At 45.6% G+C, this 15,512-nt stretch overlaps 1 protein-coding gene across 1 annotated transcript; it reads left to right on the plus strand.

Moving 5' to 3' along the window:
* Positions 1-1,449: 1,449 nt before the first annotated feature.
* On the plus strand, positions 1,450-15,258 carry LOC139223284 (uncharacterized; the record flags this gene model as incomplete). Its single annotated transcript, XM_070855261.1, has 7 exons — positions 1,450-1,515; positions 6,736-6,813; positions 7,618-7,665; positions 8,149-8,388; positions 12,343-12,387; positions 14,623-14,670; positions 15,211-15,258. Coding segments are annotated over 7 exons (573 nt in total), but the record flags the coding sequence as incomplete, so codon positions are not given.
* Between the last annotated feature and the right edge of the window lie 254 nt (positions 15,259-15,512).

Raw genomic sequence — 15,512 nt, forward strand, 5'->3', positions numbered from 1 at the left:
TTAACCACAACACCTGCAACAACGATTGCGGCAACAACAACACCTTCTTTGAAAGCAACTATTGCAGCAACAATACCTGCTGTGACAACAACAGCAGCAACATCAACAACACAAGCAACCACAACACCTTCTTCTACAACAACACCAATTCCAAAACCCACTGCAATAGGAACTGCTGCATCAAAAACAACTGCCATGAAAACAGAAGTAAAAACAACATCGCCTCTGACGATGACATCTGTGGTGACAACTGTGGCATTAACGACAGCAACTGCTCAACCAACAATTGCAGCTGCAACTACTGCAGCAACAACATCTACTTTGACAGCAACTACTGCAGCAAAAACAACACCTGCTATGACAATAACAGGAGAAGCATCAACAACGAAAGCAACAGCCACAACTCTTGCTCCAACAACTGATACGACAATGACTGCAGCCTCAACATCAGCAGCAGCAACAGCAACTACAAAAACAACGACAACACCTGCTCCAACAACAACAGTGGCAACAAGTACTGTACCATCAACAACAATCACACCCCCTTCTCCTACAACTACAACTGGAGCAATAACAACACCTACGCTGACAACAACTACCACAGCAACAACAACACCTTCTGTGACAAAATCTACAGTGGCAACAACAGCAACACAAGCAGCAATCACAGAACCTGCTGCTACAACAACACCTGCTGTAACAACAACTACTGCAGCAACAGCACCTGCTGTGAAAACAACTACTGCAACAACGTCAACAACAGAAAGTACAACACCTGCCACGACAACACCAATTCCAACAACTACTGCATCAAAAACACCTGCCACGACAACTACTACTACAGCAAGAACAACAATTGCAGCAACAACCACACCTACTTTGACAGCAACTATTGCAGCAACAACACCTGCTGTGACAACAACAGTAGCAACAACTACAAAAGCAGCAATCACAACACCGGCTCCATCAACAGCACCTGCTCCAACAACAATTGCAGCTGCAACTACTGCAGCAACAACATCTATTTTGACAGCAACTAGTGGAGCAATAACAACACATGCTGTGACAATAACAGGAGAAGCATCAACAACGAAAGCAACAGCCACAACTCTTGCTCCAACAACTGATGCGACAACGACTGCAGCCTCAACATCAGCAGCAGCAACAGCAACTACAAAAACAACGACAACCCCTGCTCCAACAACAACAGTGGCAACAAGTACTGTACCATCAACAACAATCACACCCCCTTCTCCTACAACTACAACTGGAGCAATAACAACACCTACGCTGACAACAACTACCACAGCAACAACAACACCTTCTGTGACAAAATCTACAGTGGCAACAACAGCAACACAAGCAGCAATCACAGAACCTGCTGCTACAACAACACCTGCTGTAACAACAACTACTGCAGCAACAGCACCTGCTGTGAAAACAACTACTGCAACAACGTCAACAACAGAAAGTACAACACCTGCCACGACAACACCAATTCCAACAACTACTGCATCAAAAACACCTGCCACGACAACTACTACTACAGCAAGAACAACAATTGCAGCCACAACCACACCTACTTTGACAGCAACTATTGCAGCAACAACACCTGCTGTGACAACAACAGTAGCAACAACTACAAAAGCAGCAATCACAACACCGGCTCCATCAACAGCACCTGCTCCAACAACAATTGCAGCTGCAACTACTGCAGCAACAACATCTATTTTGACAGCAACTAGTGGAGCAATAACAACACATGCTGTGACAATAACAGGAGAAGCATCAACAACGAAAGCAACAGCCACAACTCTTGCTCCAACAACTGATGCGACAACGACTGCAGCCTCAACATCAGCAGCAGCAACAGCAACTACAAAAACAACGACAACCCCTGCTCCAACAACAACAGTGGCAACAAGTACTGTACCATCAACAACAATCACACCCCCTTCTCCTACAACTGGAGCAATAACTACAACTGGAGCAATAACAACACCTACGCTGACAACAACTACCACAGCAACAACAACACCTTCTGTGACAAAATCTACAGTGGCAACAACAGCAACACAAGCAACAATCACAGAACCTGCTGCTACAATGACACATGCTGTAACAACAACCACTGCAGCAACAGCACCTGCTGTGAAAGCAACTACTGCGACAAGAATAACAACAGCAGAAAGTACACCTGCCATGACAGCAACTATTGCAGCAACAACACCTGCTGTGACAACAACAGTAGCAACAACTACAAAAGCAGCAATCACAACACCGGCTCCATCAACAGCACCTGCTCCAACAACAATCGCAGCTGCAACTACTGCAGCAACAACATCTATTTTGACAGCAACTAGTGGAGCAATAACAACACATGCTGTGACAATAACAGGAGAAGCATCAACAACGAAAGCAACAGCCACAACTCTTGCTCCAACAACTGATGCAACAACGACTGCAGCCTCAACATCAGCAGCAGCAACAGCAACTACAAAAACAACGACAACCCCTGCTCCAACAACAACAGTGGCAACAAGTACTGTACCATCAACAACAATCACAGCCCCTTCTCCTACAACTGGAGCAATAACTACAACTGGAGCAATAACAACACCTACGCTGACAACAACTACCACAGCAACAACAACACCTTCTGTGACAAAATCTACAGTGGCAACAACAGCAACACAAGCAACAATCACAGAACCTGCTGCTACAATGACACATGCTGTAACAACAACCACTGCAGCAACAGCACCTGCTGTGAAAGCAACAACTGCGACAAGAATAACAACAGCAGAAAGTACACCTGCCATGACAGCAACTATTGCAGCAACAACACCTGCTGTGACAACAACAGTAGCAACAACTACAAAAGCAGCAATCACAACACCGGCTCCATCAACAGCACCTGCTCCAACAACAATCGCAGCTGCAACTACTGCAGCAACAACATCTATTTTGACAGCAACTAGTGGAGCAATAACAACACATGCTGTGACAATAACAGGAGAAGCATCAACAACGAAAGCAACAGCCACAACTCTTGCTCCAACAACTGATGCAACAACGACTGCAGCCTCAACATCAGCAGCAGCAACAGCAACTACAAAAACAACGACAACCCCTGCTCCAACAACAACAGTGGCAACAAGTACTGTACCATCAACAACAATCACATCCCCTTCTCCTACAACTGGAGCAATAACTACAACTGGAGCAATAACAACACCTACGCTGACAACAACTACCACAGCAACAACAACACCTTCTGTGACAAAATCTACAGTGGCAACAACAGCAACACAAGCAGCAATCACAGAACCTGCTGCTACAACGACACCTGCTGTAACAACAACTACTGCAGCAACAGCACCTGCTGTGAAAACAACTACTGCAACAACGTCAACAACAGAAAGTACAACACCTGCCACGACAACACCAATTCCAACAACTACTGCATCAAAAACACCTGCCACGACAACTACTACTACAGCAAGAACAACAATTGCAGCAACAACCACACCTACTTTGATAGCAACTATTGCAGCAACAACACCTGCTGTGACAACAACAGTAGCAACAACTACAAAAGCAGCAATCACAACACCGGCTCCATCAACAGCACCTGCTCCAACAACAATTGCAGCTGCAACAACTGCAGCAACAACATCTATTTTGACAGCAACTAGTGGAGCAACAACAACACATGCTGTGACAATAACAGGAGAAGCATCAACAACGAAAGCAACAGCCACAACTCTTGCTCCAACAACTGATGCGACAACGACTGCAGCCTCAACATCAGCAGCAGCAACAGAAACTACAAAAACAACGACAACCCCTGCTCCAACAACAACAGTGGCAACAAGTACTGTACCATCAACAACAATCACACCCCCTTCTCCTACAACTGGAGCAATAACAACACCTACGCTGACAACAACTACCACAGCAACAACAACACCTTCTGTGACAAAATCTACAGTGGCAACAACAGCAACACAAGCAGCAATCACAGAACCTGCTGCTACAACGACACCTGCTGTAACAACAACTACTGCAGCAACAGCACCTGCTGTGAAAACAACTACTGCAACAACGTCAACAACAGAAAGTACAACACCTGCCACGACAACACCAATTCCAACAACTACTGCATCAAAAACACCTGCCACGACAACTACTACTACAGCAAGAACAACAATTGCAGCAACAACCACACCTGCCATGACAGCAACTATTGCAGCAACAACACCTGCTGTGACAACAACAGTAGCAACAACTACAAAAGCAGCAATCACAACACCGGCTCCATCAACAGCACCTGCTCCAACAACAATCGCAGCTGCAACTACTGCAGCAACAACATCTATTTTGACAGCAACTAGTGGAGCAATAACAACACATGCTGTGACAATAACAGGAGAAGCATCAACAACGAAAGCAACAGCCACAACTCTTGCTCCAACAACTGATGCGACAACGACTGCAGCCTCAACATCAGCAGCAGCAACAGCAACTACAAAAACAACGACAACCCCTGCTCCAACAACAACAGTGGCAACAAGTACTGTACCATCAACAACAATCACACCCCCTTCTCCTACAACTGGAGCAATAACAACACCTACGCTGACAACAACTACCACAGCAACAACAACACCTTCTGTGACAAAATCTACAGTGGCAACAACAGCAACACAAGCAGCAATCACAGAACCTGCTGCTACAACGACACCTGCTGTAACAACAACTACTGCAGCAACAGCACCTGCTGTGAAAACAACTACTGCAACAACGTCAACAACAGAAAGTACAACACCTGCCACGACAACACCAATTCCAACAACTACTGCATCAAAAACACCTGCCACGACAACTACTACTACAGCAAGAACAACAATTGCAGCAACAACCACACCTGCCATGACAGCAACTATTGCAGCAACAACACCTGCTGTGACAACAACAGTAGCAACAACTACAAAAGCAGCAATCACAACACCGGCTCCATCAACAGCACCTGCTCCAACAACAATCGCAGCTGCAACTACTGCAGCAACAACATCTATTTTGACAGCAACTAGTGGAGCAATAACAACACATGCTGTGACAATAACAGGAGAAGCATCAACAACGAAAGCAACAGCCACAACTCTTGCTCCAACAACTGATGCAACAACGACTGCAGCCTCAACATCAGCAGCAGCAACAGCAACTACAAAAACAACGACAACCCCTGCTCCAACAACAACAGTGGCAACAAGTACTGTACCATCAACAACAATCACACCCCCTTCTCCTACAACTACAACTGGAGCAATAACAACACCTACGCTGACAACAACTACCACAGCAACAACAACACCTTCTGTGACAAAATCTACAGTGGCAACAACAGCAACACAAGCAGCAATCACAGAACCTGTTGCTACAACGACACCTGCTGTAACAACAACTACTCCAGCAACAGCACCTGCTGTGAAAACAACTATTGCAACAACGTCAACAACAGAAAGTACAACACCTGCCACGACAACACCAATTCCAACAACTACTGCATCAAAAACACCTGCCACGACAACTACTACTACAGCAAGAACAACAATTGCAGCAACAACCACACCTGCCATGACAGCAACTATTGCAGCAACAACACCTGCTGTGACAACAACAGTAGCAACAACTACAAAAGCAGCAATCACAACACCGGCTCCATCAACAGCACCTGCTCCAACAACAATCGCAGCTGCAACTACTGCAGCAACAACATCTATTTTGACAGCAACTAGTGGAGCAATAACAACACATGCTGTGACAATAACAGGAGAAGCATCAACAACGAAAGCAACAGCCACAACTCTTGCTCCAACAACTGATGCAACAACGACTGCAGCCTCAACATCAGCAGCAGCAACTACAAAAACAACGACAACCCCTGCTCCAACAACAACAGTGGCAACAAGTACTGTACCATCAACAACAATCACATCCCCTTCTCCTACAACTGGAGCAATAACTACAACTGGAGCAATAACAACACCTACGCTGACAACAACTACCACAGCAACAACAACACCTTCTGTGACAAAATCTACAGTGGCAACAACAGCAACACAAGCAGCAATCACAGAACCTGCTGCTACAACAACACCTGCTGTAACAACAACTACTGCAGCAACAGCACCTGCTGTGAAAACAACTACTGCAACAACGTCAACAACAGAAAGTACAACACCTGCCACGACAACACCAATTCCAACAACTACTGCATCAAAAACACCTGCCACGACAACTACTACTACAGCAAGAACAACAATTGCAGCAACAACCACACCTACTTTGACAGCAACTATTGCAGCAACAACACCTGCTGTGACAACAACAGTAGCAACAACTACAAAAGCAGCAATCACAACACCGGCTCCATCAACAGCACCTGCTCCAACAACAATTGCAGCTGCAACTACTGCAGCAACAACATCTATTTTGACAGCAACTAGTGGAGCAATAACAACACATGCTGTGACAATAACAGGAGAAGCATCAACAACGAAAGCAACAGCCACAACTCTTGCTCCAACAACTGATGCGACAACGACTGCAGCCTCAACATCAGCAGCAGCAACAGCAACTACAAAAACAACGACAACCCCTGCTCCAACAACAACAGTGGCAACAAGTACTGTACCATCAACAACAATCACACCCCCTTCTCCTACAACTGGAGCAATAACAACACCTACGCTGACAACAACTACCACAGCAACAACAACACCTTCTGTGACAAAATCTACAGTGGCAACAACAGCAACACAAGCAGCAATCACAGAACCTGCTGCTACAACGACACCTGCTGTAACAACAACTACTGCAGCAACAGCACCTGCTGTGAAAACAACTACTGCAACAACGTCAACAACAGAAAGTACAACACCTGCCACGACAACACCAATTCCAACAACTACTGCATCAAAAACACCTGCCACGACAACTACTACTACAGCAAGAACAACAATTGCAGCAACAACCACACCTGCCATGACAGCAACTATTGCAGCAACAACACCTGCTGTGACAACAACAGTAGCAACAACTACAAAAGCAGCAATCACAACACCGGCTCCATCAACAGCACCTGCTCCAACAACAATCGCAGCTGCAACTACTGCAGCAACAACATCTATTTTGACAGCAACTAGTGGAGCAATAACAACACATGCTGTGACAATAACAGGAGAAGCATCAACAACGAAAGCAACAGCCACAACTCTTGCTCCAACAACTGATGCAACAACGACTGCAGCCTCAACATCAGCAGCAGCAACAGCAACTACAAAAACAACGACAACCCCTGCTCCAACAACAACAGTGGCAACAAGTACTGTACCATCAACAACAATCACACCCCCTTCTCCTACAACTACAACTGGAGCAATAACAACACCTACGCTGACAACAACTACCACAGCAACAACAACACCTTCTGTGACAAAATCTACAGTGGCAACAACAGCAACACAAGCAGCAATCACAGAACCTGTTGCTACAACGACACCTGCTGTAACAACAACTACTGCAGCAACAGCACCTGCTGTGAAAACAACTATTGCAACAACGTCAACAACAGAAAGTACAACACCTGCCACGACAACACCAATTCCAACAACTACTGCATCAAAAACACCTGCCACGACAACTACTACTACAGCAAGAACAACAATTGCAGCAACAACCACACCTGCCATGACAGCAACTATTGCAGCAACAACACCTGCTGTGACAACAACAGTAGCAACAACTACAAAAGCAGCAATCACAACACCGGCTCCATCAACAGCACCTGCTCCAACAACAATCGCAGCTGCAACTACTGCAGCAACAACATCTATTTTGACAGCAACTAGTGGAGCAATAACAACACATGCTGTGACAATAACAGGAGAAGCATCAACAACGAAAGCAACAGCCACAACTCTTGCTCCAACAACTGATGCAACAACGACTGCAGCCTCAACATCAGCAGCAGCAACTACAAAAACAACGACAACCCCTGCTCCAACAACAACAGTGGCAACAAGTACTGTACCATCAACAACAATCACATCCCCTTCTCCTACAACTGGAGCAATAACTACAACTGGAGCAATAACAACACCTACGCTGACAACAACTACCACAGCAACAACAACACCTTCTGTGACAAAATCTACAGTGGCAACAACAGCAACACAAGCAGCAATCACAGAACCTGCTGCTACAACAACACCTGCTGTAACAACAACTACTGCAGCAACAGCACCTGCTGTGAAAACAACTACTGCAACAACGTCAACAACAGAAAGTACAACACCTGCCACGACAACACCAATTCCAACAACTACTGCATCAAAAACACCTGCCACGACAACTACTACTACAGCAAGAACAACAATTGCAGCAACAACCACACCTACTTTGACAGCAACTATTGCAGCAACAACACCTGCTGTGACAACAACAGTAGCAACAACTACAAAAGCAGCAATCACAACACCGGCTCCATCAACAGCACCTGCTCCAACAACAATTGCAGCTGCAACTACTGCAGCAACAACATCTATTTTGACAGCAACTAGTGGAGCAATAACAACACATGCTGTGACAATAACAGGAGAAGCATCAACAACGAAAGCAACAGCCACAACTCTTGCTCCAACAACTGATGCGACAACGACTGCAGCCTCAACATCAGCAGCAGCAACAGCAACTACAAAAACAACGACAACCCCTGCTCCAACAACAACAGTGGCAACAAGTACTGTACCATCAACAACAATCACACCCCCTTCTCCTACAACTACAACTGGAGCAATAACAACACCTACGCTGACAACAACTACCACAGCAACAACAACACCTTCTGTGACAAAATCTACAGTGGCAACAACAGCAACACAAGCAGCAATCACAGAACCTGCTGCTACAACAACACCTGCTGTAACAACAACTACTGCAGCAACAGCACCTGCTGTGAAAACAACTACTGCAACAACGTCAACAACAGAAAGTACAACACCTGCCACGACAACACCAATTCCAACAACTACTGCATCAAAAACACCTGCCACGACAACTACTACTACAGCAAGAACAACAATTGCAGCAACAACCACACCTACTTTGACAGCAACTATTGCAGCAACAACACCTGCTGTGACAACAACAGTAGCAACAACTACAAAAGCAGCAATCACAACACCGGCTCCATCAACAGCACCTGCTCCAACAACAATTGCAGCTGCAACTACTGCAGCAACAACATCTATTTTGACAGCAACTAGTGGAGCAATAACAACACATGCTGTGACAATAACAGGAGAAGCATCAACAACGAAAGCAACAGCCACAACTCTTGCTCCAACAACTGATGCAACAACGACTGCAGCCTCAACATCAGCAGCAGCAACAGCAACTACAAAAACAACGACAACCCCTGCTCCAACAACAACAGTGGCAACAAGTACTGTACCATCAACAACAATCACATCCCCTTCTCCTACAACTGGAGCAATAACTACAACTGGAGCAATAACAACACCTACGCTGACAACAACTACCACAGCAACAACAACACCGTCTGTGACAAAATCTACAGTGGCAACAACAGCAACACAAGCAGCAATCACAGAACCTGCTGCTACAACAACACCTGCTGTAACAACAACTACTGCAGCAACAGCACCTGCTGTGAAAACAACTACTGCAACAACGTCAACAACAGAAAGTACAACACCTGCCACGACAACACCAATTCCAACAACTACTGCATCAAAAACACCTGCCACGACAACTACTACTACAGCAAGAACAACAATTGCAGCAACAACCACACCTACTTTGACAGCAACTATTGCAGCAACAACACCTGCTGTGACAACAACAGTAGCGACAACTACAAAAGCAGCAATCACAACACCGGCTCCATCAACAGCACCTGCTCCAACAACAATTGCAGCTGCAACTACTGCAGCAACAACATCTATTTTGACAGCAACTAGTGGAGCAATAACAACACATGCTGTGACAATAACAGGAGAAGCATCAACAACGAAAGCAACAGCCACAACTCTTGCTCCAACAACTGATGCGACAACGACTGCAGCCTCAACATCAGCAGCAGCAACAGCAACTACAAAAACAACGACAACCCCTGCTCCAACAACAACAGTGGCAACAAGTACTGTACCATCAACAACAATCACACCCCCTTCTCCTACAACTACAACTGGAGCAATAACAACACCTACGCTGACAACAACTACCACAGCAACAACAACACCTTCTGTGACAAAATCTACAGTGGCAACAACAGCAACACAAGCAGCAATCACAGAACCTGCTGCTACAACAACACCTGCTGTAACAACAACTACTGCAGCAACAGCACCTGCTGTGAAAACAACTACTGCAACAACGTCAACAACAGAAAGTACAACACCTGCCACGACAACACCAATTCCAACAACTACTGCATCAAAAACACCTGCCACGACAACTACTACTACAGCAAGAACAACAATTGCAGCAACAACCACACCTACTTTGACAGCAACTATTGCAGCAACAACACCTGCTGTGACAACAACAGTAGCAACAACTACAAAAGCAGCAATCACAACACCGGCTCCATCAACAGCACCTGCTCCAACAACAATTGCAGCTGCAACTACTGCAGCAACAACATCTATTTTGACAGCAACTAGTGGAGCAATAACAACACATGCTGTGACAATAACAGGAGAAGCATCAACAACAAAAGCAACAGCCACAACTCTTGCTCCAACAACTGATGCGACAACGACTGCAGCCTCAACATCAGCAGCAGCAACAGCAACTACAAAAACAACGACAACCCCTGCTCCAACAACAACAGTGGCAACAAGTACTGTACCATCAACAACAATCACACCCCCTTCTCCTACAACTGGAGCAATAACTACAACTGGAGCAATAACAACACCTACGCTGACAACAACTACCACAGCAACAACAACACCTTCTGTGACAAAATCTACAGTGGCAACAACAGCAACACAAGCAACAATCACAGAACCTGCTGCTACAATGACACATGCTGTAACAACAACCACTGCAGCAACAGCACCTGCTGTGAAAGCAACTACTGCGACAAGAATAACAACAGCAGAAAGTACACCTGCCATGACAGCAACTATTGCAGCAACAACACCTGCTGTGACAACAACAGTAGCAACAACTACAAAAGCAGCAATCACAACACCGGCTCCATCAACAGCACCTGCTCCAACAACAATCGCAGCTGCAACTACTGCAGCAACAACATCTATTTTGACAGCAACTAGTGGAGCAATAACAACACATGCTGTGACAATAACAGGAGAAGCATCAACAACGAAAGCAACAGCCACAACTCTTGCTCCAACAACTGATGCAACAACGACTGCAGCCTCAACATCAGCAGCAGCAACAGCAACTACAAAAACAACGACAACCCCTGCTCCAACAACAACAGTGGCAACAAGTACTGTACCATCAACAACAATCACAGCCCCTTCTCCTACAACTGGAGCAATAACTACAACTGGAGCAATAACAACACCTACGCTGACAACAACTACCACAGCAACAACAACACCTTCTGTGACAAAATCTACAGTGGCAACAACAGCAACACAAGCAACAATCACAGAACCTGCTGCTACAATGACACATGCTGTAACAACAACCACTGCAGCAACAGCACCTGCTGTGAAAGCAACAACTGCGACAAGAATAACAACAGCAGAAAGTACACCTGCCATGACAGCAACTATTGCAGCAACAACACCTGCTGTGACAACAACAGTAGCAACAACTACAAAAGCAGCAATCACAACACCGGCTCCATCAACAGCACCTGCTCCAACAACAATCGCAGCTGCAACTACTGCAGCAACAACATCTATTTTGACAGCAACTAGTGGAGCAATAACAACACATGCTGTGACAATAACAGGAGAAGCATCAACAACGAAAGCAACAGCCATAACTCTTGCTCCAACAACTGATGCAACAACGACTGCAGCCTCAACATCAGCAGCAGCAACAGCAACTACAAAAACAACGACAACCCCTGCTCCAACAACAACAGTGGCAACAAGTACTGTACCATCAACAACAATCACACCCCCTTCTCCTACAACTGGAGCAATAACAACACCTACGCTGACAACAACTACCACAGCAACAACAACACCTTCTGTGACAAAATCTACAGTGGCAACAACAGCAACACAAGCAGCAATCACAGAACCTGCTGCTACAACGACACCTGCTGTAACAACAACTACTGCAGCAACAGCACCTGCTGTGAAAACAACTACTGCAACAACGTCAACAACAGAAAGTACAACACCTGCCACGACAACACCAATTCCAACAACTACTGCATCAAAAACACCTGCCACGACAACTACTACTACAGCAAGAACAACAATTGCAGCAACAACCACACCTGCCATGACAGCAACTATTGCAGCAACAACACCTGCTGTGACAACAACAGTAGCAACAACTACAAAAGCAGCAATCACAACACCGGCTCCATCAACAGCACCTGCTCCAACAACAATCGCAGCTGCAACTACTGCAGCAACAACATCTATTTTGACAGCAACTAGTGGAGCAATAACAACACATGCTGTGACAATAACAGGAGAAGCATCAACAACGAAAGCAACAGCCACAACTCTTGCTCCAACAACTGATGCGACAACGACTGCAGCCTCAACATCAGCAGCAGCAACAGCAACTACAAAAACAACGACAACCCCTGCTCCAACAACAACAGTGGCAACAAGTACTGTACCATCAACAACAATCACACCCCCTTCTCCTACAACTGGAGCAATAACAACACCTACGCTGACAACAACTACCACAGCAACAACAACACCTTCTGTGACAAAATCTACAGTGGCAACAACAGCAACACAAGCAGCAATCACAGAACCTGCTGCTACAACGACACCTGCTGTAACAACAACTACTGCAGCAACAGCACCTGCTGTGAAAACAACTACTGCAACAACGTCAACAACAGAAAGTACAACACCTGCCACGACAACACCAATTCCAACAACTACTGCATCAAAAACACCTGCCACGACAACTACTACTACAGCAAGAACAACAATTGCAGCAACAACCACACCTGCCATGACAGCAACTATTGCAGCAACAACACCTGCTGTGACAACAACAGTAGCAACAACTACAAAAGCAGCAATCACAACACCGGCTCCATCAACAGCACCTGCTCCAACAACAATTGCAGCTGCAACTACTGCAGCAACAACATCTATTTTGACAGCAACTAGTGGAGCAATAACAACACATGCTGTGACAATAACAGGAGAAGCATCAACAACGAAAGCAACAGCCACAACTCTTGCTCCAACAACTGATGCAACAACGACTGCAGCCTCAACATCAGCAGCAGCAACAGCAACTACAAAAACAACGACAACCCCTGCTCCAACAACAACAGTGGCAACAAGTACTGTACCATCAACAACAATCACACCCCCTTCTCCTACAACTACAACTGGAGCAATAACAACACCTACGCTGACAACAACTACCACAGCAACAACAACACCTTCTGTGACAAAATCTACAGTGGCAACAACAGCAACACAAGCAGCAATCACAGAACCTGTTGCTACAACGACACCTGCTGTAACAACAACTACTGCAGCAACAGCACCTGCTGTGAAAACAACTACTGCAACAACGTCAACAACAGAAAGTACAACACCTGCCACGACAACACCAATTCCAACAACTACTGCATCAAAAACACCTGCCACGACAACTACTACTACAGCAAGAACAACAATTGCAGCAACAACCACACCTGCCATGACAGCAACTATTGCAGCAACAACACCTGCTGTGACAACAACAGTAGCAACAACTACAAAAGCAGCAATCACAACACCGGCTCCATCAACAGCACCTGCTCCAACAACAATTGCAGCTGCAACAACTGCAGCAACAACATCTATTTTGACAGCAACTAGTGGAGCAATAACAACACATGCTGTGACAATAACAGGAGAAGCATCAACAACGAAAGCAACAGCCACAACTCTTGCTCCAACAACTGATGCAACAACGACTGCAGCCTCAACATCAGCAGCAGCAACAGCAACTACAAAAACAACGACAACCCCTGCTCCAACAACAACAGTGGCAACAAGTACTGTACCATCAACAACAATCACACCCCCTTCTCCTATAACTGGAGCAATAACAACACCTACGCTGACAACAACTACCACAGCAACAACAACACCTTCTGTGACAAAATCTACAGTGGCAACAACAGCAACACAAGCAGCAATCACAGAACCTGCTGCTACAACGACACCTGCTGTAACAACAACTACTGCAGCAACAGCACCTGCTGTGAAAACAACTACTGCAACAACGTCAACAACAGAAAGTACAACACCTGCCACGACAACACCAATTCCAACAACTACTGCATCAAAAACACCTGCCACGACAACTACTACTACAGCAAGAACAACAATTGCAGCAACAACCACACCTGCCATGACAGCAACTATTGCAGCAACAACACCTGCTGTGACAACAACAGTAGCAACAACTACAAAAGCAGCAATCACAACACCGGCTCCATCAACAGCACCTGCTCCAACAACAATCGCAGCTGCAACTACTGCAGCAACAACATCTATTTTGACAGCAACTAGTGGAGCAATAACAACACATGCTGTGACAATAACAGGAGAAGCATCAACAACGAAAGCAACAGCCACAACTCTTGCTCCAACAACTGATGCGACAACGACTGCAGCCTCAACATCAGCAGCAGCAACAGCAACTACAAAAACAACGACAACCCCTGCTCCAACAACAACAGTGGCAACAAGTACTGTACCATCAACAACAATCACACCCCCTTCTCCTACAACTACAACTGGAGCAATAACAACACCTACGCTGACAACAACTACCACAGCAACAACAACACCTTCTGTGACAAAATCTACAGTGGCAACAACAGCAACACAAGCAGCAATCACAGAACCTGCTGCTACAACGACACCTGCTGTAACAACAACTACTGCAGCAACAGCACCTGCTGTGAAAACAACTACTGCAACAACGTCAACAACAGAAAGTACAACACCTGCCACGACAACACCAATTCCAACAACTACTGCATCAAAAACACCTGCCACGACAACTACTACTACAGCAAGAACAACAATTGCAGCAACAACCACACCTACTTTGACAGCAACTATTGCAGCAACAACACCTGCTGTGACAACAACAGTAGCAACAACTACAAAAGCAGCAATCACAACACCGGCTCCATCAACAGCACCTGCTCCAACAACAATTGCAGCTGCAACAACTGCAGCAACAACATCTATTTTGACAGCAACTAGTGGAGCAATAACAAC

This window comes from Pempheris klunzingeri, chromosome 23, assembly GCF_042242105.1.
Source record: "Pempheris klunzingeri isolate RE-2024b chromosome 23, fPemKlu1.hap1, whole genome shotgun sequence".
Lineage (NCBI taxonomy): Eukaryota > Metazoa > Chordata > Actinopteri > Acropomatiformes > Pempheridae > Pempheris > Pempheris klunzingeri.